The sequence below is a fragment of the Morone saxatilis genome, unplaced genomic scaffold (assembly GCF_004916995.1).
Source record: "Morone saxatilis isolate NCDOM2014 unplaced genomic scaffold, NCSU_SB_2.0 Contig11, whole genome shotgun sequence".
In the NCBI taxonomy this organism is placed as follows: Eukaryota; Metazoa; Chordata; class Actinopteri; family Moronidae; genus Morone; species Morone saxatilis.
The window spans coordinates 17,149,408-17,170,452 of NW_023339663.1; the positions used below are offsets into that span (position 1 = coordinate 17,149,408).

General features: G+C 42.0%; 2 protein-coding genes across 3 annotated transcripts; both read right to left on the bottom strand.

The window, feature by feature from the left end:
• Positions 1 to 1,680: 1,680 nt before the first annotated feature.
• Positions 1,681 to 13,407, bottom strand: qser1 (glutamine and serine rich 1). 2 transcript variants are annotated; one of them, XM_035682388.1, is made up of 13 exons: positions 13,274 to 13,407; positions 11,007 to 11,116; positions 10,286 to 10,423; positions 6,028 to 9,363; positions 5,152 to 5,456; positions 4,687 to 4,803; positions 4,449 to 4,582; positions 4,177 to 4,364; positions 3,896 to 4,033; positions 3,709 to 3,806; positions 3,439 to 3,585; positions 3,148 to 3,243; positions 1,681 to 3,006 (listed from the first exon to the last, which is right to left on the bottom strand). In XM_035682388.1, exons 3-13 carry the CDS (start codon positions 10,380 to 10,382, stop codon positions 2,866 to 2,868), a joined length of 4,797 nt encoding a protein of 1,598 aa, XP_035538281.1. In that variant the 5' UTR covers positions 10,383 to 10,423; positions 11,007 to 11,116; positions 13,274 to 13,407; the 3' UTR covers positions 1,681 to 2,865. The 2 variants fall into 2 exon arrangements, with proteins under 2 accessions (XP_035538281.1, XP_035538280.1); XM_035682387.1 differs by lacking the exon at positions 13,274 to 13,407 and adding an exon at positions 12,906 to 13,015.
• Positions 13,408 to 14,140: 733 nt separating this feature from the next.
• On the bottom strand, positions 14,141 to 18,073 carry prrg4 (proline rich Gla (G-carboxyglutamic acid) 4 (transmembrane)). The gene is made up of 7 exons (XM_035682261.1): positions 17,761 to 18,073; positions 17,505 to 17,618; positions 17,157 to 17,320; positions 17,030 to 17,057; positions 16,406 to 16,544; positions 15,450 to 15,644; positions 14,141 to 15,296 (listed from the first exon to the last, which is right to left on the bottom strand). Exons 2-7 carry the CDS (start codon positions 17,602 to 17,604, stop codon positions 15,269 to 15,271), a joined length of 654 nt encoding a protein of 217 aa, XP_035538154.1. The 5' UTR covers positions 17,605 to 17,618; positions 17,761 to 18,073; the 3' UTR covers positions 14,141 to 15,268.
• Between the last annotated feature and the right edge of the window lie 2,972 nt (positions 18,074 to 21,045).

Consider the following 21,045-nt stretch of genomic DNA (forward strand, 5'->3'; position numbering starts at 1 on the left):
GCATACAATAGAACAACCAAGTATCACCATAGTACAGTACTTGAGTAAATGTACTCAGTTACTTTCCACCACTGCCAAATGCTCAGATTCAGATCTTCAGTTGTCGTGGAACATGTCAGGTTAGCCTGTGCAGCTTCCAGATGAAGTATTAATCTGTAACCCCCCCTACATATTTCTGTTGCACACCTTGCAAGTGTGTACGTGATTGGTTAAAAAAAGCTTTAAAACTACACCATCCTCACACAGCACATACAATTTTAACTACAGGGCATTTCCTAAATAAATAGGCAGTCAGTGTTTTGCAGTCGTATCCAACAAACAGCCATCCAGTTGCTGTGCCCTTCTCACATTCTCTCACGCTGCCTCAAGGGTCCTCTCAGTCTGTCTCCCACATATGGAACAATGCAGTGCATTAAAAATTCATATGCTTTTCATCTGGAGAGCAGACATTCAGTATCTGTCTCTCCCAGTTGTGCCCATGCTGGAATCTCAAACGCTTGCCTTACAGGCCATCCTCCGCAACTCCAAAGGACAGAGGACAGTGGCTTTCCTCACAGAGCTGTCGCTGCAGCACAGAGACACTTTTGTTTGTTGGGGTTTGCCAGTCGTTTTGCATTATGCTTGACTGGCCGGACAATTATATTTTATTCAACAGGCTCAAGACCCTCTCAGACGACACAAAGTCAACCACCCATTCACAGTGAATAGTTTAGTCATGAGATCATGTTAGGCGAACATCACGACAAGTTTTGCGCCTTCCAATGCCCACCCCTACCCCTCCATAATATAAACTGCACACTCCATCAAGCAGGTGAAGTTTAACACTAACTGACCTCTCTGAGCTGAGCTGTGAAAAATTGATTTAGAGTTTAGGACTTGCTTGGTTGAGACCTGTAGTACAGTTCTGATGAGTTTGGATTGGACTTTCCTGGTAGGACTAGGACTCACTGTTGAGGCTTTTAGAGTTGTAATGGTGACAGTGACAAAATACCTAATGAAGGATGATAATCTCACACACTCTTCTTACCTCTAACATCTAAGGCAGCTGTCAACATAGCCTCTGAAATAGCAACAAGGACACATCCATCAGATCCTGTGCAGTGGAGTGAATCTTATGTACCAAACAACCTTGGCGCGCAGTCATACTCCTGGTAAAGTACTTCAGAGAAATTCACTGACACCTACAAATTGCGCTCTGAATCTCCTGTTCAGAAAGTTTCTTCCTCGTGCAGTCTACCCATCCGTTTTTCTCACAAAGGCAGTGATTGTGTATTCATGTTCTCGGAGCACTCCAGGTTAAATATTGTCAAATTTACACATTTGTTCCTGTGAGGTTTAAGAGAGCCGAACAAGAGGCTCCATCTGTTTTAAATGCTGTTGACTGCAGCCTTATGTTGGAGTTTTGCTTAAGACACCTTCTTCCCACCTGTTGTGACTTCGGAAATCAAATGTTACGTAATCAGGAAACTAATTTTATATTTATTATGTCAGAGAAATTGCAGTGAGACGATGGTTCACAGCAACCATCGCTCATTGTCATTATAGTGATCCAGCAGTTAAGGAATCATATTGCAGCATTTTTAGTATTAAAGTAATACGTTTCAGAATCTGGTGCATCACACACGAGCCCCAGATCATTTGTGAAATGTTAACCATGTCAGACAAAACATACCAAAGCAACACCTAACACATGCGGCACTTTATTTACAAACTGCATCTGTAAAGAACAAGATTATTTTTGATAGCATAAAATTGGTAACTGACTTATAAAGAGTCCATTTTGGAAAACTGTGAAAAAAACAATGAAAAAGTGTCTCAGAAATTGTAATGAACAAGAGAACATAACAATATTTACTTCTGTGAAAAATATATATCTATTTGTCATAAAAATGTGGGCTATGTGTTTAAAGGAGTATAAAGACAACTTTGATTTATTTCAGTTTAACCTCAGATAAGTCAAGGTAATAATATTTGATTAACAAAATTCATAAAAAGCAGTACTGGAACGGCACTGACTTGCATCTTATAAGCAATGGGGTGTTTGAAGCACAAAAGTTAAACCATAATATAGATTCAGTATATAGTTACTAATTTCCCCTTAAGAGAATTGCTGCAGTTCCCACCTCCCTGTTCTTTTATACAAAATGTACATTATATATAAGTTGGCTCTCCATTACAAAATGGATGTTTTACAAACAGTATATAGCTACGGTTATATGTATATAATATATAGAATTTTTTCTTTTTTTTTTTTTTACATAATCAACTTCTCTGTGTGAGAGCCTACTTATCAAATAATTGATGAAGGCTTGTTATAACTGTAGGAAATTTAGATTTCTGCATTTTTATTTGCTGTGCTCTACTTCCTATGCCGATTACTTTCTATCTAGTGCATAGCCTACTCACTGGTTAAGATCTGGCATTTAACTAAAACAAAAAATATATATATAAAAACAAAAATTATATAAATCTATGAAAAGGCCCATAAAAAGTGGGCTTGTAACTACAAAAGCCTACAAAGACTAGGAGAAGCATTAAATAGAAGTCTTCCAAAATGCTCCCAAAAACAAAGTCCTTGTCCTCTGTTGATCAAGTTACTGCTTCCTGCTGGGATGCAGTGATGCAGCCTATAAACTTTACTGCTGTCCCGCTGTTCACCTGCTGCCACTTTTTAGGCCACGGGCCTCCGCATGTCTTTTAGGCAAGTCGGCTGACAGTTCCCTGATTCAAATATCTCTGTGGCTGGAAGGAGATATTCACTCCATCCTTCTCTGCTGCCAGTCTGAGCTGGAGGCATCCTCTTGTTTTTAAGTGTTGGACTTTCTTGTTTTAAGTCTCTCTTTTAAACCAAAGTCAAGGCCTTGATCATCGGCAGGCCTGCTGCACTTGATTGATTAGCTCTCCGAAGCGATCAAAGAGCCCCTCTACCCAAGCGCCGTTCTGCAGACACTTCTGTACCGTCTCCTCCTGCCCGAGGTCCCCAGCCTGCACCCGCAGAGACGCAATCTGGAGGGCAGAACAGAGCTCAGTTCATAGTCCCACCAAAATAATTAGCATCACCAAGTTAAACCGGCAAAATATTACTCGCCAGAGAATAAAATCTACGTTAACCCAACACAAGCATACACATGTACAACAATGTCTCACCTCATCCTTACACATGAGATATGTGTGATACTTGTAATGCTGCAAAGAGTGGTACAGAGAGAACCACTGAGTCCTCTGCTGGTCAACCGTATACTCCTAGAGAGGGAAAAAGCAAAGTCTTTAAATGCTTTTAGAGGACATGTCAAGACACAGCATGACAGAGAAAGGAACAGTGGCTTCAGTGATCTGAATAAAGGAATGAGTGAGAAACACAAAATGGTGACACTGTGCCCTCTGCTGGACACGTATCGACAGCACACTGAATTTTACAAAAACATCATCTCGTCTTACCTGTGGCACTTTGTTAGGCATCTTGTAGGGCTTCATGGTTTTCTTATTGTAGGCCTTCCCACTGAGACGCACCTTAAAGGCTGGGGTTTCCCCATCCTTCTTCAGTTCAGTTACCACTGAGATCTCTGGGAAGTTGTCTAGAGCCGTCTGAAGACACAGAACAGGAGGGTCACGCTAGAAACTATCATCGCTTTCAAAAACAATTCTTCCACTGCTTTCCCAGAGAACTCACACCGGCCCATTAATATCCAGTTTCTAAGACACACCCACCTTTAAGACCTGTCCTATGTGCAGTTTGTGAAGCAGGCGTTTCCTGTTGTCAGTGATCATCCCATCTACTCTTTTCATATGTGGCAGCAGTAACTCATCTGAAACAAGAGGAGACACATTTTTCCATTCAGTTTCTGGCCTACTATTAAGCCAGTAGCTCATTTCCCAGGAGAGCCAACTCACTCACCGTTTGTCCTCTCCAGTTCTGTCATCACATCTTCATCTAAGGCAATGCTGATGAGCAGTTCCACAAAGCTCTTGAATGTCTCCTTCATGGTTCGTGTGTTGAGAAACCGTGAAGTAAATGGCACTGGAGGGTTTAACTCTAAGAGTGTGTGTGTGTATGTGAGTATGTGAGAGAGAGAGATCAAAGATTATAAGGATGAGAGCGAGAAGAGATTCAGACTTAAATCATATCAGCTTATATCCAAACTAGATTTAATAAGCGAAGTCAAAAGGCTTCCTCACCATCATCTTCACCACCTTCTTCTGCAGATGATCCTGAGGCAGTGGGTGAAAACTCCTCCTTCCATTTCCTCCTCTTCTTAGGTGGTGGCTCTGCCCTGGGCTTGGGTTGTTTGGGTCGAGGCTTTTGGCTTTGGGAGACCAAGGAAGGGGGGGCTGTCAAGCCCAGCAAAGTTTTCACCTGAACGCCCCTGGGTGGCAGAGCAAAGCCTGTTACATCACTGCAACACTGTTCAAACAAAATTGAATTACATCAGTTAATAAGCTTAGCGTACCTCAGCGAGTTCATAGGCTTGCAGCGTGGCTTCCGACTACAAACTCGTACATACTCCCTTTTGTTAACCGTGTCCAAGAATTTCACATATACCCTCTGGTACATTGTCTTGGCGTCACCAAAGTATCCAAGATACTACAAAGAAAACACACAAACAGAAACATGTTACCTGATCCAGAAAAAGAATTTGAACAATCAAATACTGCTAAGTGCACACTGACGTGTCTGCTTTTACTTACACTGTTCGTGGCTGAGAACACTCTCTTTCCATCTCTCAACTCAGGCACAAATTTCTGCAGCAGAGCCTTCTGGACTTTCCAGATGGCTGGAGGTTCACTGCCTGCTCTCATTGTCACCTGGACACATTGACACGGTGCAGAACAGGTTTCAGTATTAACGCTTGCAGTAGAAGAAAATGAAACAATTAATGTTCCAGTGTGTAGTCTGGTGTGTGACTATCCTTCCTCAACACCTTCCGCGTTACGAGAAAAGTGGTGGGTGGCATGTTCAATGGCAGATGTTTCATTAAAATAAGCTCCATTACACTGCCACAAGTCAATATACGTAGTTCAGTTCTGACATGTCACATTCAACGTGCATGACAAGCATCCTCATCTGTGCAACCCTTTCCACTTTGACCACTTGAACACTAAAATACATGTTCACAAGCGTTCTTTCTCCGCCCAGGTTTTTCCTGACCGTACCTTCAAGTTTTCGATATCCTCATTTCTGACAACAAACTCGTCTCTCTCCCGGTACATCCCCTCCCCTCCGCTGTCCGACAGTTCCTCGTCAGTCAGTCCCTCGATGGCCACACTCATCAACTGTACAGCCAGCTGGCCCGGTGGGGTCTCTTTGGACTCCTCTTTGGCCACAAATGCAGTCGCTCCTGAGATGGTATTTGTCGTCTGTATGGGAGCGGTGACCTGCGACAAACAGCTCTCAGTGACAGTGTGTGGCATGGTGGGTACTTGGTTTGGCTTCATCATGGAAACAGGGATTTGGTTATCTGGAGAAGAGTTGCAAATATGAATGCGTTGAAGAAAAGCAACTTCTGAAACAAACAAACTCGACTCGATTCCTCACGTGTACAATAAATCAAGAGATTTCAGACAGCATTCATCAAAGAGGGAAAAAAAATCCAGAAGACAATGCATATTATAGCATATTACCAAAAGAATGAACACGTGAGGGTATTACTGATGTCTGAAGCACAAAGAGGATATTGTTGACTTTGCAAAGAATCATTAACAGAGGAGAGACAACATGTAACAAGGATTAATACTAGATTTAAACATGTGGTTTTAATATTTAAAGGCCAGGGTGTAACAGTTATGATGATCTATTGGCAGAAATGGAATATAGTATTCATAGGTATTTTTCTAAATTAGGGAAAATAATTCTACATGTTCGGTGTAGATGAGTGACTTGAGAGGACTTGGGATGTTTTAGTCTGTATATATAACAACATCTGTAGTTTAAATCTCAATTTTACGATTCAGCCCTGTTTTTTTGCAGTGTTTTAAAAACTTAAATTTGAATTTATCGATTTATCTCCCAGCTCTACAGAGTATCATTACCTGTCCTGGTTTTCCGATCCGAAGACTCATCCAGGGCTGAAAGCGCTGAGCTGATGCTGTTCCTCAGGGCCTGGTTTTTCCCAGTGTTCTCCTCTTCGTCCGAGCTGAATGACGGCAGAGTCTCCAAGTTCTTTTGCAGATCTTCATCCAGACGTTTCTGCTGTGAGCTCGCTCCTTGACTCTCCTGGGGAATCAGGGGCCCGGGCAGAGTCTGCAGTTTGGAAGGCAGAGCAGGCAAAGTACATAGCGGTGGTTTGGACGGGGTGCAGGGCTTCCTCGGGCGACTAATAGTTCGTGTAGGATTTGGAGAGTATTGCTGTTTGGGGCCAGATTTGATGAAGTCAAGGAAGGAGCCAATGAAGCCGGTTTTGACCTCTGGCTGTTTCTCTTCCACTTCACGGATCTTCTGTCTGATTCTCTCCTGCTGTGGACAACCATCAAATACACTCTGTGAGGAAGATGGGGAACCAACGTCACTACCCCTGGAGTTTTGCCGCTTTGCCTGCCCGCTGCGCTTGGCCGCTCTGGCCTGTCCGCTATCTTCCTCAGGACCACCTGGTTTGGTCAAGGACTTGGAGCGAGCCTTCTTTTTGGGAAAGTCTTCACCGCCTGGAGATTCCATGAGGCCATCCTCTGTTTTAATACACTTCGCATGCCCTTTGACTCTGTTCTGCAGACCTGAGGGGTCATACACCTGCCCGGCTAAGTGATAGTCATTCTCAGAGCTACCACCATCTCCATTTGTGTCAAGCTCAGAACTGTTGTTGTGGTGAACGGACTGACCCTGACAGTCTGTGCTCATCTGGGCTCCATTTAGTGTCATGGACATGGTGTGGGAGTTAGTGTTGGTGATGATTGGATGTTGGGCAGAGGAGAAACTAGGGGACATGTGCCTTATATCCACAGTCTGGAAGTGACCTTTAGAATCAACTGGGCTTGCCATCACTGCCATTTCAGCCTCAGCCGAGGATGTAGCTTTGACAAAGTCTTGTGGTGTGACGCCACAGGCTGCCACCGTGGCGGCCAGGATGTCGTCGACATTTGACAAAATATTTCTGTCATCTGCGAGTAGCATGGAGTCGGGGAAGCAAATGGAGTTGAGAGTAAAGTGGTTCTTGGCGTCATTTGGTTGCTGATTTGCCGACTGGCTGTAGTGGTGTTTAGCGGAATCAGGGCACCCTGAGCTCTGTTCAGACACTACTGTGCCCTGCTGACTCTGGGTTTCAGTGACACTGTGACCCAGCAGTTCTCGATCCATGTGAAGATACTGGACGTGAACAGGGCCCAAATCTTGGGTTGGTTGGATACCTTGCACTGATACCACCTTTGAAGTGTTTTGACCATGGTGGATAAGGGGCTGCTGGAGCAGAATCATCTGGTTGTGCTCGAGGAGAACCTGAGTGCTGGGGACGGTGATAAATTGGGTGTGGCCTGCTGGGGTCTGGCTCTGGGACTGACTGTGATTCTGGTGGTTTTGTTGATGTGGCTCAGGAGATTTGAGTTGAAGCTGCTTGAGCTGCTCTGAGCTAAGGGGCACATGTGAAGATATAATACTGGAGTTTGTAGTTTTTGTGTTGGCAGTTTCCTGACCATTGGCACTGCTTAGATGAATGTGCTGTTGGCTCAAAGCACCCATCCTTTCAACCTTTACCTGTGCTGCGTTTGTATGACCTAGTCCCATGAGCTGGTCATCAGAGCGTGAATTGCTTCGGATAACACTTTGTGTTTTGTGATGATCGTCCATTTTGGAAACCACATAGATGACATTGTTGTGAGCGGACATATTGTTAGCTGCGGCAGAGGCCTCCATAGATGCCTGCTGGAGAGCATCAAGGTCCTGGATAGGAAGCTCTTCAAGTTTCTGTTTGCCATATGTTGGCTTTATATCCTGTATTGATGATCTGATATTATTCTGTAAGGCTTGAGCATTTGAAGAGTAGGTAGGCAATGGTGCAGACAAAATGTATTTATGGGCCTGTGTCTGCTGCTGGGACAGAGTGTCATGTGTTTTACCTCCCACTGAGGCCTGCATGAGAGTGTAGTCCTGTGTAGAATTTGATGTGGGCAGATTTCGCACACATGTGGCTGGGTAAGAGGAGTTCAGGGATTGGTTAAGGGATTGTCCTGTGGTGTAGCTCTGAGACTGAGTCGCCGAAGCTTGCCCCTGTGACTGAGATGTAAAAGTCACATTCGGGGCACCCTGAGAGTGGGATGTGGGGTAACTCTCAGAGAGATTTCCCTGACACAAGCCCTGGACCTGAGCTCCATACTGGATCTCCTGCTCCTGGCTCAGCCCGGGACTGGAGGAGTAAACAAGAGTCTGACTAACAGATCCCACGCTATCAGACTGGCTGGAAAGGGAAGGGAGAGTCTTGTATAGGGGGGAAAGTTTTTCTGTGGTAGAATGGGAGGGCTGTGACTGAGTGTGGGGGGTGATGTAGGTTTGAGACAGACTGCTAGACATTAGGTTGGATAGCTGGACCGACTGCTGATTAGCAATCACCGAATTCTGCTTCTGTCCTGGGGAGGAATATTGCTCAGGAGACCCTCGGGTATGGTTCTGCGAGTGCTTGTGACTCTCTTCACCCCCAGCAGTGTGTGAAGCTAGTTTGGAAGAGCAGTCTTTAGCCTTCGGCAAAGAAGTGGACGAATAAGCTTGAGTTACTGCGTCTGTTTTGGGTTGTGGAGCACGACTGACCCCCTGAGAGGAATCTGCTCCTGTGGAAGGGCTGCAGGACACTGGGGTCTGACGGGATGGGTCCTGCTGGTAGGACACATCCACATCACTGCCAGAGCCAAAGTACCCCTGTAAGGAGTGCTCTGAATTGGGCAGTTGCTCAGAGGCTGCGCTGGAAGGCCTCTGGTGGTGTTTAATTACACTACATTCGCGCTGAAGAGCTCTTTCAATAGAGCCTGAGAAAACCGTGGCCCCGTAGGGTTGCGGGGCACCGTGAGGGGTCGGGAGACCAGAAGGTAGCAGGCTGAACTGGGGTTGTAGGAGGTGGGGAGCTGACTCCTGGGCTGAGCGGTAAGTGGAGGACTGCACAGGCAGAGCCGAGCCCAAAGTGGGGGCAGAGAGATGGTTGAAGGTCAGTGCGGTGGGGAGCACAGTCGGGCTTGATTTGAGATGGAGGAGGGGGTCATGGTGTGAAAACAGGCCATTGGTGGAAGTGCTGAAGGCAGGATCCTGGAGAGCCAAGGAAGGGTTGGTAGCATAACTCCTGGAAGGGTAGGCACCAGCGTGCTGATAGGACGACAGAGCAGCAGGAGAGGGGAAAGTGGCAGTAGAAGGCAGGGCACCGGTCAAATACAGCTCTGTGGTAGACGAGTTGGTACCTGCATTGCACAGAATAGACAATATAAGGACAGGACAGGCAACATGAAGTGGTATCATAGTAGTACAATAAATTACAATCCATACAAATCCGTACAATCCATAAAATTTTGATTAACCAAAAATTTGGAAATACTGACATCACCAACCAACTCAATTTTTCCATGTCTTTAAAGTCCCCTCCCACTCAAAACGTTTTTCTACTTATTCCTACAGTTGAACGTTTGGGCTTCACTGTGCAGAATGACGTGTATGCGGAGTGCGACACTAGATGGATGTTTTCACATTCATGTGCTGAAAGTGGAAAGTTTCTCTGTGCGCATGGAAAACCTGATTTTAAGGGGCAGGCCAACAAGCATGATTTGTGAGATCACAAATAGTTTGGAAATATTTTTTTTGTCAATTTTAGTCCAGTATGCAACTTCTACAGGTGTGATGAAGAAAGCTGAAACCACCAGTGCTCATGCACTGAGAATGGACTCTACCACTGAAGTGGGAGTCATCTTGTGTCCAGCAGGAATACTTTGGAAATTAACTACATTTAATGATGTAGAAGGAGTAGATGTCTTTTTGAGGATCATTATATTATTTTTTGGGGAAAAGACACATCAGTCATGCATTATTGTAAATGTGTAAAATTATATGGCCTAGTACACAATAGTATTCTTATACTTATACTGACTAGTATACTTTGATTGCAGATTAAATGAATATCCTTGGAAACACAAATACACATAAATAACATTTATAAACTTGGCTTTCCCAAAAATGTGTTCACAACTCAGTCTCACATATAAAACCAGTAGTATAGGTTACAATAAATAAAATACAGAGCCTACATACATACATAATCATAATTGAAATATTTGGCTGAACCACAATAAGTGTGTAATTAAAACACAGAATAAGTGGATGTGTTCTCACCAGCAGGCCATGATGGGGGTCTAAAAGGAGGAAGCAGTGAGGCACTAACAGGACCAGCCTGAAGGCTTCTAGACTCCATGGCTGACAGGAAGCTCATGATTGAGGTCTCAGAAGTATTACTGCTTGAGTCAAGTGCTCCTGATGGTCAAAAAAAGGAATAGAAAATGACCACAGAAAAGGGCAAAAAAGAAAACACAATGCTGTGTGTCAAGTAAATGAGAGCCTTTGAAGGGTTAGTTCACCCAAACTGCAAAAATACTGTATTGGTTGAGCTATAGTATCTACTCATGCATAAAGTTTGGTTATATTTGCTAAAGGTTGAGATATCTGCTTTTGAGATTTCTGCCTCCACCCTAATACAATAAAAGGTGGAAAGAATTTGGTCTGCGGTGTGTTTAAAAATGACATGCAGAAAAAAACAACAACCTAGAAATGAGGTTTATAATAGTTCTACTTTATACTGAAAAAAAATGTAACACTGTCAACAGATAAACCTATGTATTATGCAGACACACTACTGTAGAGTTTTTCAATGTTTTGATTGACATCCACCATTTTGATTGGTGGCACATGCATTACAGAGGTATATCTAAAAAAAACAACAACAACAAAAAAATATCTGCATGACTAGATGCATCTATGGGTGGCTGTCAAAGTAAGTTTATTATAATTTGGGTGAACTGACCCTCTAAAAACAGTGTGAATAGCATTCAGAACTCACCTGCTGCAGCAGGAAGGTGTGATGTAGTGTAGGTGGGAAGCTGGTGGGAGGAAGTGTAGCTTTGCCGCTGGAGGAGCTCTGCGTCGAGGTGTGCTGCACCATAACTGGAACTGCATCAACAAACACAAACACATACATCTTCACAAGCTGCACAGAAGCACCCGACGACATGACCCACGTAAATGACTTCTCTTGACACACAGCACGCTGGTTTTCAAGTATTAATTCTGTAGAGTCTTGGCCATTTACTGAGTGACAAACTCAGTGGACCCACAAATGTTTGCCCGAGCCAATTAGGAAAAAAAGGTTTTAATATCTGACATATGACTTTATATTCTCTTTGGAGCCAATTCATAGGAAACAGAAATAAAATCACACATAATCAGATCCAGGCAGCCTGATCCAATGTGTTCCCTTTTTGCCAGAAGGTAAACATCTGTGGAGCACAGAGGTGAAAGAGAGTCATCCGCCTCTTCTGGTGCCTTCTGCAGACACACACACCACTAATCTTATCTTATGCAACTTTTCTACCATTTGACTATAAAGCTGATGAAACATATAGCCAATATACCAGTTCACCAATACCAGATAAAATGAGCAGTGGAGTTATATTGCAAGGTGTTACCCCCGAGTTTGTAAATGGAGGGGGGAACCATTAGAAACACTGCTCGACATAAATGCAGTCCAGTATAACATCACTGCAAACCACAACCTCAATAATAAACATGTGGTAAATTATTACGTCTCTGACAGTGTGACTCAAAACTGAACATTTAAATCTTTGTAAAAGTAGAATTTATGGCGGAGCTTTTGTCTTGGATTGCGTTAGATTTCAGATGTGTTCCTAATAAAGTGGTCACTGAGTGCATCAGTTGATCATTAGTTTCCAGAGCAATAGGAATGTGTCAATTTATCAGTGTTTTTAGTCTAATCAACAGCCACAACCTTCAGCTGTTTGGTCACACTGATATGACACAAGGGGAACTGAGGTAATCTTAGTCTTTCTGAACCTGTAATCAGCACATTCCTGCTATATTTTACCTGATTAATCATTATAGTCACCTGATGAGCCAAAGTGATTTGATTCTGTCTGTAGTCTCATTTAGTGGATCATCTTACTTTATCTGCTACAGCCTCTCCCTTATGTTTAAGGAAGGTTTAATAACTTGCTTGTGAACACAGATCTGACTTATTTGTATCAGATTCTACAACTTTGTAACTAACCCTGATCCTCCCCTCCATAATACCAATATGTAGCAGAACAGAAAATAAGTTTGACCCAAAAGTTAGAGCTCTACAACGGTGCGGTTACATTTAACGTTAGCTTATTATGTATATATTTTTAAAGATGTAAAGCACGTTAAAATAATGTCAAAGAGAGTAAAGGACACCTAGTTAGCTCTTAAAATAAGTACAAATAAGTGCTTCGACACGTCGCCCTTTTAGCTCCGAGGTAACAACACCAATAGCTGTTACCACTAATTTCAAGTGCCTTAACTGACATGACTAGCATCGGTGGCTAGTTACCTATCTTGTTTTGCACCTGTGGTTCAACAAAACAAGCCCACGAAACGCTAGTTTAAGCTGCCGACCTGCTCAACTTCATATAGGTGTCTAAAATAAATTCAAGTCTAGTTTGTACCAACTCTGTACATGGCCATGTTGAGAAGACGGTGTGCTAGCGAAACCTAGCAAGGTGGGAGACAGTTAAAGAAAGGCTAAGAAACCACTGAGAAGTCGAAGCCTCTAAGTTACAACTCCGATCAAATCCCGACATTTCTCCAGTCCCTCCAGTGTTCCCAATAACAGCAAGGACCCGTGCACTTTGATCCAAGACCAGAGCTAGGCCCTCCATCACCGAAATTTCCTTCGGAAGGTGCCCTCTCCTTCATCTTTTACCTTGGCTTGACACTAGCTGTGTTGCGGTCATAGGCCCAAGAAGCTACGGTCTGTGCTGGTGGAGCCAGCGCGTCCGCAAAGCTGGAGGTCGGGTAGTTCCTGTCCATCATCCGGTGAAAGATTCACTTTCCCGACGGAGCTTCGTGGAGCAGCGGACATACATCGTAGCAGCCCGGGTCCGACCCACCGACCCACCGACCGACCAGAGCAGGCAGTCCCGTCCCAGCACCGCACACAGTCCGCAAAGCCGCCGCGAAGCTGTGCTCTATCCTGGATAAGTGTACCTTTTAGCCTACCGGGTGATTCCGTTAATTTCTGTCCATCTCTCGTTACGGAGAGCGATGCAAACCCTGCATGGTTTCACGTACCCATGTTAGTTTATTTCCCAGGATGCACTGCAGACTTTGGCTGGAAGTTTTTGTAGTTTTCCCTTCCTTCCACCTAAAAAGTTCAGCTACATGTCTCCCACCTGGATGGTTCCTGAGAGCATTTGAGGCACAAAACAGCTTTTTGTACAGCGCTGCAGAACCTCATGAGTCACATATGAAGCGATTTGTTATATAGTCTGCCTCTGCTTGGATGACGTGTTGAAATTATAAGAGAAATATAAAGATTTCAAATAGTCTTGGTATGGTGTCTTTTAATTCTCAGTGGATTATAGATACATTGAGGCAAATATCTACATTTTTGAGAGCCACTGTTTCGTTTTGTCACTGGAGACTGTAAATCCCCTTTTGAGACTTTTTGGGAATAACTTCTTTGCTTCGACCAGCAGCCATATTGATTTTTGCCATTTTGTTATTTTGAACCATTTAGCATCTCTGAAGATAACTGAAATTGGAGATCTCAGCTGCATATTCCCAATCTTTTTATTTTATTGTACATAAACTGTACATAAATACATAAATAAAAAAATATATAACTCATTGGTATTCACAGATACATTGACTTGTCATATTGACTGATTTTCTAAAAAAAAAAAATCAAAAAAGGTTGTGATGAAAGCTGATAATAGTTGTTTTGGTCTGAACACTTTATACTATGGAAATTACATTACCTACAGTGTTTCAGTTTCAGCATTTTTTTTTCCAGTTAAAAAAACTACATCTAATATAGCTGACAAAACCCTCAACACTGATCATATTTTAACAGGAAATATCAAAGTGGGAATCAGTAAAGAGCGAGCACACACATACACAACCTCACACACAGTTGAAATACATCAAATAATTAAAATATCCATTTTATTAAAAACATAATTCAAAGATGTTTATTACAAGCAGTTATGCTTCAGATCAGATTTAACAAAGCCCTTGATAAGTTCTCATACTGTCAGGATAAAACTCTGGCAATTAACAGTGACATAATAACTTCTTATCTCTTGTAGTTCTCATCTAATGAGAATGAGACACCATCATACAACAGGCTTGTATAATGCTCTTTCAAGTTATAGTTACTGTAAGTGAGAGACTCTGTTGGACAAATTGTTTTATAAATGTAAAAGGTTGTAAAACTGAATTTGCAGAACTTCCACCTCCATCCATTTATAGTCCATTTAATAATTAACCACAATGTAGAAATTGAAGGTAAAAAAAGACATCACATATTAGAAGAACATTCTCATTAGTTAACATTTCCTGACACACTAGAACTTTATAAAGGAGCAAGAAAATCTGCACTTTAAAAAACTAAAAGATAAGACAGCTTTCAACCACTATGTCATTAAAAGCTGTTTGCTGTCCTTCTGAAGGAGACAGGAAGCTGTAGGACTATATAAAGCGATCAGTCTCTCTTCCCTTGCAATTAATACTTGTTGTGTAATGAACATAATCCTAATGTCGCTCTCTCTCTCAGACCTTCTATACATGCTGTGTCTATGGAAGCTGCCCCTTACGGGCTTAAATATTGCAGCAACTTATAGCTCTCACGTCTAACACATTATTGATTCTTCATTTTCATTTATACAAAAAGCAGCAAATTGGGTCAGTGTATTATTAAGCTTATTCAGCACATGGTTGGAGTCACAAAGCATAATCACAACTGTGAAAATAGTTAATAGAGGCCAGTGAAAAACTACATGCTGGCACCAAGCAGGTAAAGAAGGGGGAGCTAAAAATGGACATGATTATACTGCTAGGGAAAAGGTACACCAACAGATCAGAAAGATTAGAAATGTACAAGGGGAAAAATAAAAAGAAAGAAAAGAAAGCTTAATCAGAGCAATAAACAGAAGGTATAAGGCAATGTCTTAAATCATATGATGATGCCAAAATTGGTATACAATGAAAAGCAGAGCAGTAGTGTAAATGTGGTAATTCTCTCCCCAACATTGACAGATGTGCGGATATGTTGTCCCGAAGATACTACCGCCGTAGAGTTCCAGGTCGTGAGCTAAAACCAAAAACAAGAAAAGTAAGTTATAAAGAAATGTGTGAATTATCTGTGACTGCAATGTGGATTGTGTGTGTGTGTGTGTGTGTGCGCAAGAAAAACTTGAAAAGTGAGTTATGACATAACTGCAAATACAAATGCATATGCAAATACCCAGGATAGGGGGGAGGTGGGGCGTCGTGCTGTCCACTTTTAGCGATTGCCTGCTCATAAGACGGCAGCCCCGGGGGATCAATTTCCTCCATACAGGAAGGCGATGCGGGTGGGGGCACAGGTTGTAAGGACACCTCCTCTAGTCGTCGCATTATTAGAGAAGCATTACTCCTCCTCGGCCGTCCCCGAATGGAGCTGTGAGAGGAGTGTAGACATGTATATCATGTTATTAACATGTGCCCTATTTAATACCAAGGGTTAAGGTTAACTTTATTGTCGTCATACAGCTGTACACAAGACATTGCATGAGTAGGTTCCACAGTGCTATGTCTAACAAGAAGCAGTAACATATTGTTAGAGCAGTTGCAGAGCTTGAATAACTTAGCAATTCATTTATTAGTCGATTCATAGAATATAATTCTGCAACAATTTTGACAATTCATTGATCATTTCATCATTGTCTATTTTGAGCAATCACTGGTTCCAGCTTGAGTATTTGATGCTTTCCTTTGTCATGTATTATAGTTAACTGAATATATTATCAGACAAAACAAGAAATGTATTATGTAAATTTAGGCTTAGGGAAATTGTAACTATTGTCATTTTACAGCCAAAATGATAACCAAGAAAATCATCTGCAGATTAATTGACAATTGCAGCCCTGAACAGGTAAGAACAATAGATACTGTACAAGAGTGGCATCAAATTATACCATAAAATGGTCCATATGTCCAAGCTCTGAAATATTTTGTGTTTAAATCGTCAGTTTGTTCAAGTACCTGAGTTTATAATGCAAAAGAGTTGTATAGGCATCTATAGTCTCGGGGGCACTATAACTAAAAGGTGGTAGTAAAGTGAAAGTGTGCAAAAACAATGTATCTGCCACTAATATACCTTTTCACAGCAGCCATTATAATGTCAAAATGGCTGCTGTGAAAAAGGTCTCTCTCACTTACCTTGCACGGCTGAAGTCGTCCTTGCATTTGCCATGACAGAAATACCAGATCAGCAGACAAAGGATAACAATGGCCACTCCACCAGCGATCAGTCCCACCAAAAGAGATGTCACATCAACCCGACCACGCTTGTCCTTATCTGTGAATCATCACCGACCAAAGTGAATAACTGGACAGCGCTGAGCTTGTCTGATAATGGCAGGGAGTTGTATGACATTCTAAAAACCACCTGAATAACACATCTGATACTGATTCTTTGGTTTGGAAGTGGAATATAGTTTAATATTCTACAAGTAGTAGGCATTCTGTTATTAGATCTATTCAGAATTCAGTCCTCATCACTAATGCGAAAACAAATTATATTTGCAAAGGCGAGGTATGGCCCACAGTTGGAATTTGAGCAATACATTGACTTGTAGGCCTAGCAGTCATTTTCAGTGCTACTGTGCGCTCCTGAACAAGTGGTCAAACAGGTTTTTGAAAGCAATGGTAAACAATTATCCAAGCTACAGCAACACACAAGTATCCGTAAACAACATATAGCTGTACACTACTTTCGTGTCTGTTAACATGAATTTAAAATGATCCAAGTATCACATTGAGGTAGTTCATTATCTCTCTTACCTTCAGTGTATTCCTTCCAAAAAGTGTCCTGCAAAACAAAACCATCATTAGTGTGGTGAACTCCTGCCTCTCCGTGCCCATGACATGACCCCAGTGAGCAGCAGCCCACTGAACACCTTCACTTAACTGTAGCAGGGACGTTCTCAAAGACCTCCCTCGCTTCTTCGTAATTGCAGACTTCTTCAAAACACTCCCTCTCCAGATTTCCAGGAACGAACATCTCAAAGTCAAACCGGTTGAACAGCAGATGGCGACCCAGGAACGAATTTGCGTCCCCCTCATCCACAAACACTGGGAGGGGGAAGTCCAAACAGCCGATTAACAGGGAACTACACATATATGTGTGCGTAAAGTGGATTCAGTGTGTGCGTAAAGTGGGATTCATGTGTGTTGCGTAAAGTGGATTCATTGTGTGCGTAAAAAATGGATTCATTGTGGTGTGCGTAAAGTGGATTCCTTTGCGCTTACACCTCACCTTCTTGGTCTTGTGATCCTTCCTTCGACAGCAAGCTCCTCATACAGGCCAGATCTCCACAAGACAGGAGTTGAAGGAGTATGAACAGATGAAACAACATGGTCACGCGTGCACCTGCGCACGGATAACGGGTGTGGCATTAATTGGCAGCACAGAGGGCAGAGTACTATTAACAACGCGCCCAGCTCCTTCAAAAACTACAATATCTGCACTTTACTGTAACCACCAAGCACCAGATACCATAATTCCACATTACCTTATGAAGAAAAGTATCTCATAATGATAGTCAGAGTTCAAAGCCGACAAAATGAAACCTAATCTAAAAGCAGCGGCAGGTACGTGTCCGAGCCTCGACGCTGATAAGATGAATCAGGAAACGTCCAGCGATAGTCACAAACAACAGTGTTGCACCTTACTTTGAAAAAGTTTAACACGGCTCATTATTTATAGACAAAATACATAGTTAAAGCTGTGGTAGTCCCTGAAGAACCCAAGACAGTTCCGGTAGGTTACGAGAAGGTTTTTGTTTACTCCCAGCAGATGTAGCCCCTGCGCTTCCTAAACTACCTGCGCAGACTGAACCAATCGATCGCGTTTACCTGGAAAATGTGATTAAAAAAAAAGTTCTGGAACTAAAAGTCGACGCTAGATGGCAGCTGAAACCACGAAAGTGAAAGTAGCTTTCAGCAAGTATTTTCACACCAAAGTGTTAAATAGGATTACACATGCATCATCTGACTTCTGACTCTGAGTCAGACTCCTCACGCCTTACTCCTCCCAAAGCCAGATCAGTTTGAGCCCTTTGCTCTTGGTCATACCTAAGCAGTACTCAGTGACATGATGTTGCTGTATATCTATAAGATTATTTGATGGTTACAATTTAAGAAATTTGCTCTGAAAAAGAGTCAGCAACTGAATATCAAAACTGTAAATTCATTTCTTACAAAAGACGTATATAAATGTCACCACTGAAGGCTTTTTAACACACACACACACACACACTCTCCCTTTCTCTCTGTCTCTCTGTATATATACCTGCATAAACATTATGAGCTTAATGCTGTAGTTTAAATGGTACTACACAATAACTAAACAAAAAACACATTTTAACTTAAAATGGGGCTACCATGTGTAACAAATTTGGCCCTTAAGCGTAACCTCTGGTTGATCTTGTCTACTAGTTAATAGGATTTATAGGGTCATTTTACTTTAATGACCCTTTAAAAGGGACGGATGCCATATTTTGGCCTCAACATCTGAACTGCTTCAGCCTCAATGCCTTTTTCATGTTTACAATGTTTATCCTCACTTCTAACGGATGGACGCAAATTACTTTTGTAACGTGATGCTATCTTTTGGGATCTTTGCATCAGCACTAAACCTCTGCTCTCTCAGCAGCTCGGTAGTCGGTGACTACTCTAATATGCACGGGCCTTGTATGGGAAAAGGTTGTGTAATGGGCTCCGGAGTCATCTGTGATAAAATACACTTAGTCTGGCTTTTTTCACCCACAAAGAATGGTGACTATAGCAACTTAAGAGACACCACAAACAGTAAAACATGCAGCAACACAGTGAAGATAAAGTTTCCCATTCTGTTTGGCAAAGCATTCTCCATAATAGTGTTTATGTTTCACACTCTCCCTGTCAATACACATCTGCCACTGAGCCTCAGGGCCTCTTGGCTAGTGTTTATGTAAAGCAGAGATAGGATGCAATTGAACATTATCTAGCTGACTACTGCATGGTGCTAATTGAAGTACAGTGAGAGCCCCTGTGTTGACTCTGGATACTGTCAGAGACTTTATCTAGTGTGTGATGTCAGATGATATTGCCACCTTACACCACATACTGCCATATCAATGTTATATTGCTTAATAGTGTCTCACTGCTGGGGTATCCATGTGATTCTACATCAGCTCATGGAGTTTGTGCACAAACACGGTGGATTGTGACCACTGGTGGAAAAAGTATTCAGATCATTTACTTAAGTAAAGGTACCAATACCACAATGTGAAAATATTCTATTACAAGTAAAAGTCTTGAATTCCTACTGAAGTAAACAAAAACATCTGTCAGCCAAATGCATCAGTATCAAACTTAAAAATGCTTGTTGCTTGCTTGTTGATAATTGGCATATTATTATATATTACAATAATAATAGTTAATGCAAATAATTTGATTTGTAAATAACATTTTAATGTTGTAACTGGTCAAGGTGGAACTAGTTTTTATTCTTTATATTCAGTTAGTTTTGTCCAGTAGTTCCCAATCAAGGGGTTGGGCCCCCTCCAAATAGTCACAAAATAAATCTGAGGGGCCATGACATGATTACTGGAGTAAGAATCTTTGCTTTGACAGTGTGAAATTTTGATTCATTTTATCTGTTTGGTAAACAGTTCCTTAAATGAAACAATATAAGTGTAATCTGCACTTCAACTAAATCTGCCCAAACTACACTTTTTTGAGAGTTCACAGACCAGAAAGGTTGGAAGCCACTGGAACTTGAACAATACATTTTATAAGATTAAATTCATGTTTTTAAATGTTAAATCTTAATCTAAGAGGTAACTATTATCTATAGCTGAAAACAAATGTAGTGGCGTTGAAAAGTACATTTCCCTCTGACGTGTTGTGGAACATGTATAAATTAACAGGAAATGGAAAAACTCAACAAGATACAAGTTACAAAATTATACAGTAAATACAGTACTGGAGTAAATGTACTTAGTTCCTTCCACATCTGCTGATAACCTGAGCTCCATGTGCAAAACGGCCTAGTTAGGCAGCTCAGCTTCCAATTAAATCATTTGCTTTTTTCATCAGCGAACAATGCAGAAGTACCTCTATCTGACTATGATACGAAGAGGTTGTGATTTTTGCACCAGATAAACCAACCACAGCACGCAATATTTACATCTGGGAAATCTCACATGACAGACCATCCCCAAAACAGTTATTTAAAGTCAGTGAGACAAATTAGAGACAAGAAGAGAGGGGGAGATCACCATCCAGAATGAGAAAAGTAGCTGAGAAGCAATTGCTTGCAGAGAAAAAGGAGAATATGCTGAAAGATGGAAACCAAGATTGGAGGTTTGCAAACATTTTGCTGAACCTTGGTCACATTAGTTTTTATCTCCAGCTATACACTCCACCTTGCGGGTGACTGTGATGAGGTTATGCTCCTGAGAACGTGTTTTGTGATTTACACTCACTGATAAGAGTCAGAGATGCTGCTCCCTGTGGACAACTGGACAGAAGTGAGTGGTGAGCCTCTGCAGACCTCTGGCATGATAGTAAAAAGAACACACTGCTGCAATAAATGTATACTTCTAATGCCTATTTAATCTGAGAAAAAATATTTGAGTGGCAGGGCTGGAATGATCAGATTATGACTTTACTCGGTACAGAATGAGAAAAAAAAAAGTAAACCCACTGAGCCGTGGCTTTATTAGTCAAAGAAAAAGCGCAGGGGTGGGGGGTGGGTATTCAAAGAGTGCTATGTCAGTAGTCTGCACTTTGTCAGTTTGTGCTGATTTCAT